Below are 14,341 nucleotides of genomic sequence, written 5' to 3' on the forward strand. Positions count from 1 at the left end.
GCCACAACACGCAAAACCTTGAGGTCTTCTGCCACACCAGCAGAAGACCCCACCGGGTACCGCTCATCTCCACTAAAAATAGGAAAATGAGGCTACAATTTGCACGAGCTCACCAAAATTGGACAGTTGAAGACTGTAAAAATGTTGCCTGGTCTGATGAGTCTCGATTTCTGTTGAGACATTCACATGGTAGACTCAGAATTTGGCCTAAACAGAATGAGAACATGGATCGGTCATGCTTTGTTACCACTGGGCAGGCTGCTGGTGGTGGTGTAATGGTGTAGGGAATGTTTTCTTGGCACACTTTAGGCTCCTTAGTACCAAGTGGGCCTCGTTTAAATGCCACAGCCTACCTGAGCATTGTTTCTGATCATGTCCATCCCTTTATGACCACCATGTACCCATCCTCTGATGGCCACTTCCAGCAGGTTAATGCACCATGTCACAAAGCTCGAATCATTTCAAATTGGTTTCTTGAACATGATAATGAGTTCACTGTCCTAAAATGGCCACCACAGTCACCAGATCTCAACCCAATAGAACATCTTTGGGATGTGGTGGAACGGGAGCTTCGTGCCCTGGATGTGCATCCCACAAATCTCCATCAACTGCAAGATGCTATCCTCTCAATATGGGCCAACATTTCTAAAGAATGCTTCCAGCACCTTGTTGAATCAATGCCACAAAGAATTAAGGTAGTTCTGAAGGTGACGTCAAACACGGTATTAATATGGTGTTCCTAATAATCCTTTAGGTGAGTGTATATATATTTGGGTTTCTAAAGGAACATTGTTGTATAATTGACTCACCATTTGATATTTAGGGTTAGAGTTGTGTCACTCCTCAATCTTTACATTCTCAAAATAAAGCAGCTTTTTGTAAAATGTGTAAAGTAGAAAAAGAAATAAGGGAATAAATAATTAGCAGCATGCAAAAAGTATGAAGCGCAGTGGGAAAGATACCAAGATTTCAACCAAAATAACCCTGACTGTGTAGAACAGCATAGTGATGCAGCAAACATAGCATGATTTGATGTAACACAGAGCAAAAAGTAAGCTTGGATTAAAATGTAGACTTAAGACATGAATCCAAGATCAATTTACACTTAACTCTGATGACAGAAACAGGCAAACATCAAGAGATGAGTTCTACTCTTTAGTAACATGGGCGATGCTTTGTGCAATTGTACCGGTGATTGACACCTAAAAGGAAGGTCCAACACTTTAGAAACCTGTCATATTGAGCGCTAATTAAGATCTAGTTTAGGACGGTTATTTCTGGCAGATTTTCATCAGCCTTCTATATTTATTTTCTGTAATATTTTGACAATTGATTAATCTTCATTTTTAAAGCAGAAATAATGAAAAAAAATGACAAAACATTTTCTGAAATGAGAGGATTTGCTGCTTTTATTTGTTATATATAATTGTAAATGGAATATTTCTGGGATTTTGAATTTTGGTCAAACAAAAGAAGACATTTAAAGACGTTACTTTAGCCTCTGCAAAGTTGGGATTAGTAAATGCTTGAATCATCATTAGTTGCAGCCCTAAGCAATATTGTCCATAATCCCAATAGGTCCTTATAAAAGCATAATTGCTTTTAAGTCACATTATTATATTAAGACAATAGAAATACATACAAAAGCTTGCAAATTATTTTAAAAGTTGACATTTACCCTAGCAAAGCATGAACATGGAAGCAATGCAAATTGATCAGAGAACTAAGAACGAGCTCAATTATGAAAGGTCTCCAAAAAAATCCTGAACCTTCCTTTCACTACAGACAAGGGTCTGATGTAGAGAGGAATGACATGAACTGAGAGGGTCTTTTTATTTTATTTTTTTAAATACCTGGTGCTTTGGAGTTAATTCATCTCTTAAGCGTGTGATTAATACTCATCATGACAAAGCACTGGCGAGCAGGTTGAAAGGATCAAACACAATAGAAAGTTAGAAAAGAAGAAAAGGAAGGGGAAAATAAAAGGTAAGGTAGATTGAAAAATAATATATCTGAGAAGGCAGGTAGCCAAACTGAAGCCTTTAAATCACAAGTGTGGGTGATTTCAAGAGGAAATAAAGAAGCAAATATTAAATCGAGCAGTTAAGCAGTTTGGAAATGTGACTGAGGTCAGAGCAGATCGGAGTCATATGTAAAGACTATGTGACATGATTTGACTAAATACACAGTGTAGGGCAATGACAGACAAATACTGTAGTGGGGATGTGATGTGTTGAAACACTAGGATGAAACAGTTTGCTTCACCACTGAACGCTGTCCTATCATCACAGACTGAACAGACTCTGAGTAATTATACGTATTGAGTGCCAACATTTTGGTAGTAGATGACAAATGATTTCCCCATACATAAATCTGTTAACAGGTAAAGGTGGCATTGTTTGTGTTAGTGGTAATTTGCCAAGTGGGTTTTTGACAGAAATCTGCTGCTGCATGTCTTCAGGGCTTGTGTGTAATTACCTTGTCATCCTCCAGGCGGCGCTGCATTTCTATAATGAACTTAATGTACTGGCTGGTGAGAGTCATCAGCTCACTGTAGCGGGTTCTCAGAGTAACATACTGAAAGAAATGCAGTGTATTTACTTGACTTTAAGAACACACATGTATGTGTATAATAGCTAAAGGGATTTTAATCACAGTAATGATTAAACAGGTAACAGACCGTCGTACTCAACCAAACTGGATATATGCGCATGTTTGCTCTACTCAGGTGGTGTGATGTTATAAAGGTGATAAACTCGTACAACTTACCTCTTGAATGATATCATCAGATGCACACTCCATTTTGGGTTTCTTTAAAGGAGATGCTATGGGATCCTGGAGGGCTTTGTAAGTCAAAATCTGAAACTCGTAATCCTAAAAAAAAAGAAAATAATCTTAAATCAAGCCAGAAAAAAAAACTTCCTTCAGTTGTAAAGCTGGAAAAATCAGTACATACCTTGACTGAATCGATGTAAACCTTTGCATTTTTCTGGCAACTTTCAATCTTGTCCTTGTTTTTCTCAATCTCCTCCAGGAGTTTCTGTAAAAATAAATGAAAACATTAACACACAGACAATATTTCACTATTCAAAATGTATTTTCTCACATTTTTATAGTGTATTCCATTATTTTTAACAAAAAGGAAACGTCACAGCTACCAGTCTTATTAAAATGACTTCCACAGCCAGTACATAATTATAATCAGTAAAGAAAGTTTTTTAACGAGAATACAGTGCACTAAATGTGTACCATCAGTGTGACCACCAGAGGGCATAATGACTTTACTTCCCTTTACCCCACACAGCTCATCTTTTCTATTACAATACCTTCTCCTCTGCCAGTTGCTCCTTGAGACCCTTGCTGTCACCGATGGGCACAGCTTGAATTTTCTCCTGCCTCTGTCTCGCTTCTTCGAGCCAGTGGATGAGCCACTCATAGCTTCCATTGTAGGACTTCATGTGGCGCCCAAGGAGGCCGAGCTCTCGCTCCCTCAGGTCCATCTGAGCAAACACAGCCTGCCAGCGCTCCAGGAGGCTGCTGACCAGCTGACGGTAATGCTCCAGCTCAGCGTCACGCTCGCTGTGGATCCTCGTCATCTTGTCGTTGATAGTTGTTGCCCTCTTCAACTCGTCCTGTAGGCGGTCCAATACCACCTGGTCGGCCTCTGCTTCAGCACGCATTGACTGTCAGACGAAAAAACAAAGTCATCCCCTTAATATAAAAATAATGTAGTCCAGTTTGGGGACAAGCATAACACGGGTTAAGAGTTTAAACATAGCAAAATATAAAACAAAATATGTACATTGATTGTAGACATGAGTGAATAATGTGACTATTATTGCCACTGTTCATCACACCCCCAACCGGCCCCATCAGACACCGCCTATCAAGAGTCTGGGTCTGCCGACGTTTCTTCCTAAAAGGGAGTTTTTCCTCGCCACTGTCGCAACAACCACTGCTAATGCTTGCTCTTGGGGGAATTATTGGAATTGTTGGGGTTTTGGAATTTATAGAGTGTGGTCTAGACCTACTCTATCTGTAAAGTGTCTCAAGATAACTGTTATGATTTGATACTATAAATAAAATTGAATTGAATTGAATTGAACATCTTTCCAAAAACAGACAATACCTTCAGCTGACTACGCTGGTCCTCCACCTCCTTCTCTTCAGATGGTACTTTGCTAACATCACGCAGACGAGTCTCATAACTCTTCACTGTGTCTTCTGCGTCTTTAGTGTTTCGGATCACGACATCAATGGTCTTCAGCCTGAAATCAAGAGGTTTACACTTAATAAAAAGCTCAGCACCAGCTGGAAATTCAGAAAGAGAGTCACAAAAGCCTCACTTGTCCAGGTAGACGGAGGAGAGGCCGTAGACGTGCTCCATCTTCCTCAGCGTGACGTCCAGTTCAGAGCGAAGCATCGGGGCGGAGCTGGACTGCTGAGGAGACGCCAGAACCTCCTCCGTCTTCTCACTGATGGAGTTCAAGTCTTTCTTTAAGCCCTCCAACTCAGACTGGACTTTCTGTCAAATAAAAAAAAGGGAGATGGTTTAGTGAACTAATAAGCCAATAATATGCATGCAGTATATTAATATTATTTTGGCAGTGAAATCGATTAAAGTTAGTGGGATATAACAGGATACGTACTGAGTTTTAAACACAGCGCAGTACATCTGAATGAAGCACTGCTATGCCAACAACTTTGTGATTTGTGTTTTTGTTTTAAATCTCAGTTTTTGTTGTCATGTCGTTACCATTTGCTCTGCAGTCTTCAGGGCGCAGGCTTTGAGTGGCTCCTTGTCTACAGGCTGGCGGAGGCGCGTAACTGTCCGATTCTCACAACCCTCCAGCTTCAGACGAAGGTCCTTGATCTTCGTCAGGTAAACCTTGCACACCGACTCGTCTTGCTCTCCTGGTTCGATGAAAAAGAAAAATGTATATATATATTATTAGTTTAGAGAGAAACAAACTGGATAAATAAGCCAGCTGTTAGACCGAGGAAGATTTTAATAGCAAACAATCAGATCTGTATAAAAACACAGCGTTCTCTTAGACTCTAAGAGAACGCTGTGTTTTTATATTATACATGTTATAAAATAACTAATACTGTACCTCTAAGACTTAGAGGTACAGTATTAGTTGTTTTATTTTATTAATTTTATTATTTTGTTATTTTATTTTAGTACATTATTTTAGTCATTTGTATTTTGGTGCAGTGTTTTTGACTGTAGCCCTTGAAATCCAAAACTTCTCTGAAGTACTTACATACAGGGGCTTCAGCACAATTACTATGATTTGTGAATGTAGTTATGTCACATTGTACACAATAAATGTACTTCTTCATGCTTGATTGGTTCCATGTTGATTATCCGTCAGTTGTTAATTCATCAGTTAATTGATTTAATCATTCAGTGATAAAGATTGGAAATCAGCTGCTGTTAAACCCATGCACAGAGACTGAAGAATGCAACGATGAGTGAAGTTAGGAGGGATACTAAAATCAGTGAGGATGATGAAGAGGATTGAGTTAATGAATTAAATTAAACATGACAACAGCCCTTCATACACAGACACACACACATACACAGTCCTGTTCAGCCAATCAAAAGCTCCTACTGCACATCTGGCACTTTTACTGAAGCACCTTACCTGCTCTGGGTGGCACATAACCTGTAATGTGAATCCAACAGTCAACTTACACACAAATGACCATGAATGAACTTCAACAAAAATGACTGAGAAATGATTCAATGAAAAAAATATGGTTTTGTCCAACTGACTCAAAATAAAATAAAAGTGTCTTATAATCAACATCAGACCCTTTCTGAGCATGTCTGGGTGATAAAGAGAACCCACAGTGGTTCATGAAATAACCAAACAGTACACACCTTGCTCTGCAGAGCTGACCATCGTGTTGTAGTGCTGGTTGGCTCTGTTGTAGTTGGACTCGACCTGCATACGGTCCTCTGCCCCGAACATCTGGGAGTCCTGGCTGTCTCTCAAAAAATCCTGGTAGTGCAGCTCTAGGTTCCTCAGTGCTAGACGGTACTCCTCCACTCTCATGGTCTTAAACTATAAGGGTGCAGATAGAGGGAGGCAGGGAAGATGGATATTAAACTCTGTGCTTTTATTTAGAAAATATATTTACAGTATATTAACAAGTAGAGTGTAAAATATGTGTTAATAAAAGTAGCTTCTATTTCTATTTTGTAGCGAATAATCGATGAATAAATGATTTTGTCCTTGTCATTAGTTGATTTATTCAACAGTAATAAGAGAGAGAATAAACCAGATAAACCAAATAAAGTTAACATAAGCACTCATGTATACTTTATCCACTACCATTGTTAATTTGAAGTCAGTTTTCATACTTACTATGCATACTATACTATTAGTTTAACAAATATATTTCACAATTGAGGTGAAACAATTCAACTAGCCTTCATCTGAATTTAAGTTAACTTGAAAGTAACTAAATGTGAACTAATCTGTTTCCACATAGTGGTTTAATGTTGCAATTATTAATGCAGCAACTAAAAATAACCAGGAATACAAGTACAAATAATATTATGATTAGCAGACAATGTCAAACTTCTCTTATGCAATTCTCCACGTTTAATCAAAATGTAGAATTTGAATCTCAATATTTTAAAGTAAAAATAGTTAAAGGCACTGTAAGTGCATTAGTCTTTTTTTTTAATACAGAAGTCCTGTGTTGTTACCATGGTGACGTTCCAGGTCTGGATGATGTGGATGTCTCTCATCAGGTACTGCCAGGACAGCATGCTCTTCATGTCCACATACATCGTCTGCCACATCGTCTGCAGCCTCTGGAGGTTTCCGTCCAGTCTGAGGAATGTTAGTTGGGTCAAAGTGAGCATTTAACGACACACCGTGTGCATTTAGATTTTAAGTAATCACCCTCGAGCGACTCTTAGCTCACCCGGCAACACTGTTCACAGCGTCCTTATTGGTGGGTGGAACCAGGAAGCAGATTGACGGTACAGACGCCTCATTGCCTTTATCATTCAGCACCTTCCACTTGTCAGGCTGCGAGTTGTTCAACAGAGCGCACTCTTCTCCTCTGTGGACTGTGATCTGGACGGAGATAAACATAGGCATCTGACTGAATCTACTACTGGATATTCCTGTAATTTACTGGCGTTTACTAAGAAATGATTACACTGTATTAAAAGTGAACTGAAAGCTGGACACAGCTTTGGAACTCATTGATATCCCATTACAAATTTGGCCAATATAACTTTATTTAACAATATTTAAAAACTTAATGATTTCTGTGATTTGTATGCATGTAGCAATTCTTAGTATGTCCAAAAATATTTAACAAAATTAATGAATTTATAATAATATCTCCATGCAGTTAAGACACCTACCTCCATCTGTTTGAAGTCGCAGACGGCCTGGATGGGCTGTTTGTTCTTTATGGCGCTAGCGGGGTTACGTGGTTTGAGCTGGACAATGGTCTTGGCCCTTCGCTTCAGGCCTTCCAGGTGAGTTTTGAACTCAGTCAGTTGCTCTTTCTCATCCTGTAAAGAAAACAAAAATGTATGTTTTATGGTGTTTATTAAGCTTCACTAAGAAAGTATTTAGCAGGAGTAGTAACAGTTTTCTCTCCTCACCACAGTGCCAAAGCACCTCGTGGAGCTTTAAATCAACAGGTATTGTATAATTTCTCAGCACGCAGAACAATTTGTACTCAACAGGATAATAACAGTGTCTTGGTGTGTTTGGTAAGTAAACAACATAATAGTGAATAAACCCACAGCTGCGTCCTGCAGTAGATCTTCCAGCCGCGTGACTGTGATGGAGCGGTCGCAGGTGTACTTCCTCTTCATCGTGTCTTGTATCTTCTTGATCTTGTCCTCCGCCTCTTTCACGTCAGAGAAAAACTAAACGAGGAAGAGATAGAAGAAATTAGGTTGCAGCGTTGAGAACTTGCCCTGCATATAAAGGCAGCAACAGTAGGACAAACAATAAGGGCAACACATTTACTGATGGACAGGTGAGCAAAGAAGAACACAAATTGTGCTTTAATTAAAGCTATAGTGTGTAGTTTCTGTTGCCCCCATGAAGATTTCTAAGTAATGACAACAACACTGTCAGTGCATCCACATGACGCTAGCCTTCGGTGATCGCCCCCCTACCCCTCCTCCAGTCAGTTGCTAGTAGCTCAAAGAGGACACGGAGGATTTAAAAACATGATGGACTCTTCAGAATAGGTAATGATCTTGTAATTTTTATGTTCTCTTCGCCTCTAAAGCTGAATGCTTCTGCATACTGACAAATACAGAGAGAGTTTTGTATCAACTCCTTTGAAAATGGCTTGAATGTAACGGGGGTGTATTAAGATGAAATAGTTATAAAATAAATACTATAGCTTTAAGTTAACTCTTTATGAATAAACTGACCTCATTAATTGACCGTTTTAAGGTTGCTTTCACACCTACCTCGTTTGGTCCATTTAAAACGAACCCTGGAGCGTTTGGTCGGATAGTCCGGTTCGTTTTGGGCTGGTGTGAAAGCGCAAAAATAACTCTGGTGCAGACCAAACAACCGAACACTGGTCCGCTTGAAAACGGGGGTCTCTGTTCGTTTCCAAGTGAACTAGAGTTTGGATCACTTTAGGTGAGAACGCAATCTGACCCAAATACAGGAAGTAAACCAACAACAGAGCATTTACTAGCCTGCCATTTCAACCTTGCACACAATTTACGGACTTGATGTGATTTAAGGGATGATAACTTTCAGATCCATAAGCTGTTCTGAGATCACATTGCTGGTCGTCTACATCATCATCATCATCATCATCATCATCATCATCATCATCATCATCTCTCTCTCCTTCACTCGCTGTCTGTCAGCTGCTCATTGTTCGCCTTTTTCTAAAATATTACAAACACTCAGAATCAGAAAACCTAAGACGTTATAAATTTGGTGTTGCTCCATTATTTCTCAGACCAGAAGTGTCGGTAAGTTTCGGATATTCTGTCCAATAAACAACCCACCGTCTCAAACGTGTGACATGTGTTTACAGTGTTTGGTGCAGTAAACCGAACCAAATGAAAAATGCAACAATGTTGCAACTTCACCCCCGAATCGCACCGAGTCTACCTAACTATAGGTGTGAAAGCACGCAAAGTAATGAAGTCTAGCGATGCAAGTTAGTAAACATACCTGGTAGTAGGCAGTGTTTTCTTTCAGGTGGGTTTCGACGCAGCAGCACAGCTGGAGGATCCAACTCCACTGAGTCTGCAGGGCTGCCGTGAAGGACTGAGCAAGGAGGGTAGCGGAGAAGAAAAGGTGATTTGATGAAGACGACAAACACTTGAATATAGTCGAATGTGTTTATAGGCTGTTTATAGGCTGTAGTAATCAAGTGAGTACAATAATCGTACCTCTACAGTCTTCCTTGCTGGGTGTCCGTCCCTCAGCAGTTTGTCTCCTGTGGCCTGGACAGTGTTCATCTTCTTCTCCCTGAGCTCCAGATCTCTCATCAAACCCTGCTCACAAACAACACCAATCAGAATCACATCACTATCATCACTAGCAAGCACTGCGGGTAAACCCTATTAAAACATCACACTCTACCGAGTAGTTGTCTTTCTTGACTGTCATGTTGGTGTTTCGTTCGCTCCAGTCGTAGTTGACCTCCTCCTCCTCTTTCTCATTCAGCCACATCAGCTCTTTGGTGGCTGCGATGACAAAGGCGTGCAGCTGGTCCAGGTAGCGCAGGCGGGCCTTAGAGGCGTTCTGCAAAAGAGCAGATGACAAAAATGCAATGATGCATTTTGAGGGACTGAGAGGGAATAGAGGGCTAAAACATGACATCATGGTACATTTTCACGCTCTTTTGTTTTGACTTCACTGAACCTTTATGAAATTGGTGGAAGATTAGCTTTGCAACAGCTCAGTCTCTACTTGGTGCTTCAGTTGAAAAATATGTCTTTATCCAGGATTTTTTTCTTTAATTTTAGTGTCTTTTTTTAACTTACTAGGAGAGTGCCGTACTGCAGCTCCAGTTTTCCCAGATACTCGCGATAGGCAGCTTTACTGGCAGGTGAGATCTGACTCTGGAGAAGGAAGAGGCAATAAGAAACATTAGAAACAGGTCAGACAAGCAACCATTCATGGTTATGAATGCAAAAACACAGTTTTGCCTGTTTCAAAGAGATCCCTTTATTCTAACATTGACATATTCTTTATTTTATTTGAAGTTGATTTGATAAGATCTAAATCTCTGTTTTGGGAGTCCTCTTCAAAATGGCAGCACACTTAGCGAATTATACAATTATGATATCACACAAACCAACACAGAGCATGTGAAACATACTCTAGGATACCACGCTATGGCCAGTTACCCACTTTTAGTTCCCAGATAAAATAATCTCTCTGCTCTATCTGAAATACCACCTAATGTTTTGTGTCAGCTGTTTGTACCTCATCGGCCTTTGCCCTGTCGATCTTGGAGCGGAACTCCTCCACAGACAGGTGCAGGCCACGGTGGCTGCCCAGCTGGGATTCGACAGTGGGCAGGTCGGTGCCCCACTCTCCGTCATCAACCCGCTGCTGGTTGTCCTCCACCCAGCCCAGCAGATCTTGGATGTAACGCATGGTGACTTCATCCAGCTCAGGCCGCACCCTCATGGGGGCCTGCTGCAGGACCTGGGCGGAGTGGATCTGAGTCATGGGGATCTGTGTGATGGTCACTCCAGACTTGAGGCGCAGGTTGTACTCGCTGCGGAGGTTCACCAGCCTCTCATGGAGACGATACACTCTAGAGCCAGAATAAGAATGGCAGTTAGTGCTGACATGATATGTCGATTCACTGATTAGTCAAGTGACGGAAAATAACGACAATATTTTATAATCAGCTAATTGTTTAAGTCATCAAGAAAATATGCCAAATATTCAGTGACTCCAGCTTCTCAACTTTTAGGATTTTTTAATTTGCTCTGTTTGAGCAATGAATTAACAATAATTCAGTAAAAAAAAGAGATTAGCAGATTAATTGATAATGAAAATGATATTAGTTTCAGCCCTAATGCCAAAGGTTAGTTATCTGAAATGTTGCAGTTTGATTTTGCACCTGCGATACATCTGCTCAGCCTGAAGGTGGCGTCCATCTTTGAGCAGCTGAACATCATTGAAGAGAAAGCGGATCATTCCCTCTGCTTTCTCCAGATCTGCCTCCATCTCTGCCGTGTGCTGAGCAGGTCTCCCTGAGCTCAGCATCATCACGTCCTGCAGCACAGAGACAAAGACGTTACAGCCCTTCATGTGGCTGCAATCATTTCTGCTAAAGTAGTATCTGTCACAAAAGTTTGAGTCTCACCGTCTGCAGCAAAGTCTCGACCTGGTTGAGCTGCTCCTCACACACCCCCGACTCCATCTGGACCTTACTGACGACCCTCTGAAGTCGCTCCAGCCTGCAGAGGAAGAGAGGGGAGTTCAGACAAGGGAGACTACCTGACAGTCCAATTAGCCTCCAGGGTAAATGCTAGCTTTGTCTGTTAGCTGTGCTAAAGTAAAAATAATCGCTTGACAAAAAAATATTAAACTAGTTTTTAAAAACTGAAAGCACTCACTCCGTCTTCTGTCGAAATAAATACTTCAGCTCGTATCCCTGATGCATGAAAGCCATGTTAGAGCTCTGTTGCTCCAATAAAGTAGAGATTATGTTTGTTTTTTTAACTTTCCACAGCACTTTCTGAAGCCCTGGAAGAACCAAAACCAAAAGCTACGCCCTAACAGCCTTGTGATTAAAAGTTTATGAGTAACTATCAAACGGTTATTGCTAGATTGTTGTCATGACGGTGGCACTGTTGTCATGTGTTTGCCCTAATATGATTTCTACTTCCCATACCACAAAGCCAACTCAGTTTCCTTTTATTGCCAAAGTGGACTTTACTGTATAATTAGGGAATGAGTCATCCTCATGGTCACACAGTAACCACTTGTCTGATGATTCATTTCTGATCTTCATTTCTTAATATCTTGTTTTAAAAATTAAGTTTGCTTTGGCAACAGAGCATGTGATGAATGGCCCTCTTACCTCTCAAATTCTGTCCTGAGGAGACGCTCTCTCTCCAGTATGGCAACGTGCAGACGACCCCATTCCTTCTCCACATCAAAAGGATGGTAACCTGGCGGCACTTTGACATGACCTGCCTGAACTGCACCCTGAAAAATCACAAGATTAGGGCTGCAACCTACCACCATTCACATTATCAATTCATCTCCTGATTATTTTTTTAATTTACATACATTGTATATTATATACAGTGTTGGAAAGCCAGAATGTTCTGAAGGCATTGAGACAGTGCTGTATATGTTTAAGGTTTTAGTTGTTTACATTCTGCCGTGGATTGTACCTGGATTACTTTTTTGGAAAATTACCACAAAATGACTCTATTCTATTGATGCTTTGTTCTTGTATTGTATTGTATTCTATTATATTCTATTTTTATTTCATGTATATTGTATCCTATAATTTAATGTATATTCTGTATGTGTGCTGTGTGTCTGATATTTTGCTGCTGCAACACCGTAATTTCCCATTTTTTTTGGGATCAATAAAAATCTAAAATCAAAAAAAAAATCTAAATCTAACAGTCTGTAAAGGTTTCACAAAGTGCTAGTGTCGCAACTCCCGCAGGCATAACAGTGGGTGGTAAAAAGTGAACTGTCAAATGAAAACACAAAATTTGTCTCGTTTATATTTGTACAAAGACATATTGATTACTTCAACTTTGATGATTTTATGATGTACAGCACAAAGAATATCTTTCAAAACATTTTCCGGACAACTGACTTTAATGACAGAATGCAGAGTTTTTAAGAGTTGCCGAGGAAACTCACCTCGAAAGACTTGAAGATGTGTTTGGAGCGGTTCTTGTCTGCCTCTTTTGCAGGAAGCTCTGTTTCCTTAAACTTCAGAAACTGACGCCAAAGAACCTGCAGATCAGAAAGGAGATTAATAAATGCAGCATGAGCTTCATCGTCATTTTTATATTATGCGGTTTTGTTAGTCAAAACACATTCCTTTAGGAGCCGCTCACCTCAATCTCCTCGTAGCTGTTGGGGAACTTCCTCTCCTCAAAGACGAGGATGTGGTGTCGGATCCACTGCAGCAGCATGGTGACCACCTCATAATACTCCTGCCATCGCAGCTCCAGCTCCTGAAGCACAGATACAGACAGAGGTCCAAGTTAACTAAAGACCTGACATTTTTTTTATCACGCAGAATTTCTAAAGCTGCTGATGCTTTTGACACTCAGTTACCAGAGTCATCCTTCCTACAGATTTTCTTTGAAGAGGGATTATAAATTGAATGGTTAAATTTCTTTATAAAGGCGTGTAGGATTACTTTCATTTTGACTTCAAATGTGCTTTATGGGTTCATGGTAATATATTAAGTTAAGTAAGTCATTTGTACTCCTTACTTCTCATTGCTTTGATCATCTTGGACCCTTTTTTTGTGGTAATCATTATGTAAACTGGTCTGAATAAGAACATCTGCTACACTATGACTAATAAGGGTGGGGAAAAAATCGAAACACTTATGTATCATGAATTTTTTGCGTCGATTTTTTTAAATCAATTATTTTCCTTAGAATCAATTTTTTTTTTTTTTTTTTTTTTTACCAATGATTCACCTAAATATTTTCTGTTTATATGGTACTGCCGACGGCGACTACATTAAACCCGTTTTCTGACCGAAAGCAGAAAATCCATGTTATGTACTTACACATTAAATAAATGTCAGACTGACTGACAGACATGTGATGTGCACCAGTTTTTAGAAAACAATTTGTTTTTAGTAATGTCTCATGATATATTGTCTCTAGAAGTGTTATTCAACTTTAGTTTTTTTATAAAGAAGGAAAAGAAAATCCCAAAACTCAATAACTATCGAATCGCAATACTATATCGGGAAAGAATCAAATCGGGACAATTGCATATCGTCCCAGCCCTAATGCCTACTATGCATTTAGACCACGTTTAAAGTACTAATATTAGTAAGAATACACCTTGTGATAACCTTGCAAAGGTTTCTCATCTCTGCTGTAAAATATCATAGTGATCCAGAGGAAAGATGAAGTGATGAGGAAGAAGAGGACTCACATTGGCTTTGACACCGTCCTGAACGTCTGGTACCCTGGGCATGGCATCGTACAGAGAGGAGACGTATGTGATGATGGATTTCTCATCTGGGTGGAGAACATCCACATCTGTAGAGAGAAATTATGAGATAAAAATGACGTCACTTTTTTGACTAATTTTGACAGTGCGAAGCTGAATAAAAACAATGCACAGCT

The 14,341-nt window shown here is 39.9% G+C and overlaps 1 protein-coding gene across 15 annotated transcripts in view; it reads right to left on the reverse strand.

Annotated features, from left to right (window-relative positions):
• pleca (plectin a) overlaps nt 1-14,341 on the reverse strand; it is a 112,956-nt gene that overhangs the window by 13,046 nt on the left and 85,569 nt on the right. For 13 of the 15 annotated variants that reach the window (XM_039819226.1, XM_039819227.1, XM_039819240.1 and 10 more), the window contains 24 exons: nt 14,148-14,254; nt 13,082-13,201; nt 12,882-12,977; nt 12,076-12,203; nt 11,356-11,449; nt 11,110-11,264; nt 10,461-10,797; nt 10,016-10,093; nt 9,612-9,773; nt 9,419-9,523; nt 9,198-9,293; nt 7,787-7,912; nt 7,397-7,549; nt 6,946-7,100; nt 6,725-6,851; nt 5,891-6,074; nt 5,652-5,672; nt 4,757-4,914; nt 4,347-4,525; nt 4,130-4,268; nt 3,327-3,683; nt 2,957-3,040; nt 2,770-2,874; nt 2,479-2,577 (listed from right to left, as the gene is read on the reverse strand). In XM_039819226.1, the coding sequence (XP_039675160.1) occupies nt 2,479-2,577; nt 2,770-2,874; nt 2,957-3,040; nt 3,327-3,683; nt 4,130-4,268; nt 4,347-4,525; nt 4,757-4,914; nt 5,652-5,672; nt 5,891-6,074; nt 6,725-6,851; nt 6,946-7,100; nt 7,397-7,549; nt 7,787-7,912; nt 9,198-9,293; nt 9,419-9,523; nt 9,612-9,773; nt 10,016-10,093; nt 10,461-10,797; nt 11,110-11,264; nt 11,356-11,449; nt 12,076-12,203; nt 12,882-12,977; nt 13,082-13,201; nt 14,148-14,254 (3,365 nt within the window). The remainder of the gene's footprint in view (nt 1-2,478; nt 2,578-2,769; nt 2,875-2,956; nt 3,041-3,326; nt 3,684-4,129; nt 4,269-4,346; nt 4,526-4,756; nt 4,915-5,651; nt 5,673-5,890; nt 6,075-6,724; nt 6,852-6,945; nt 7,101-7,396; nt 7,550-7,786; nt 7,913-9,197; nt 9,294-9,418; nt 9,524-9,611; nt 9,774-10,015; nt 10,094-10,460; nt 10,798-11,109; nt 11,265-11,355; nt 11,450-12,075; nt 12,204-12,881; nt 12,978-13,081; nt 13,202-14,147; nt 14,255-14,341) is intronic. The other 2 variants (XM_039819235.1, XM_039819239.1) reach the window with 1 other exon arrangement.

The sequence above is a fragment of the Perca fluviatilis genome, chromosome 13, assembly GCF_010015445.1.
Source record: "Perca fluviatilis chromosome 13, GENO_Pfluv_1.0, whole genome shotgun sequence".
In the NCBI taxonomy this organism is placed as follows: Eukaryota; Metazoa; Chordata; class Actinopteri; order Perciformes; family Percidae; genus Perca; species Perca fluviatilis.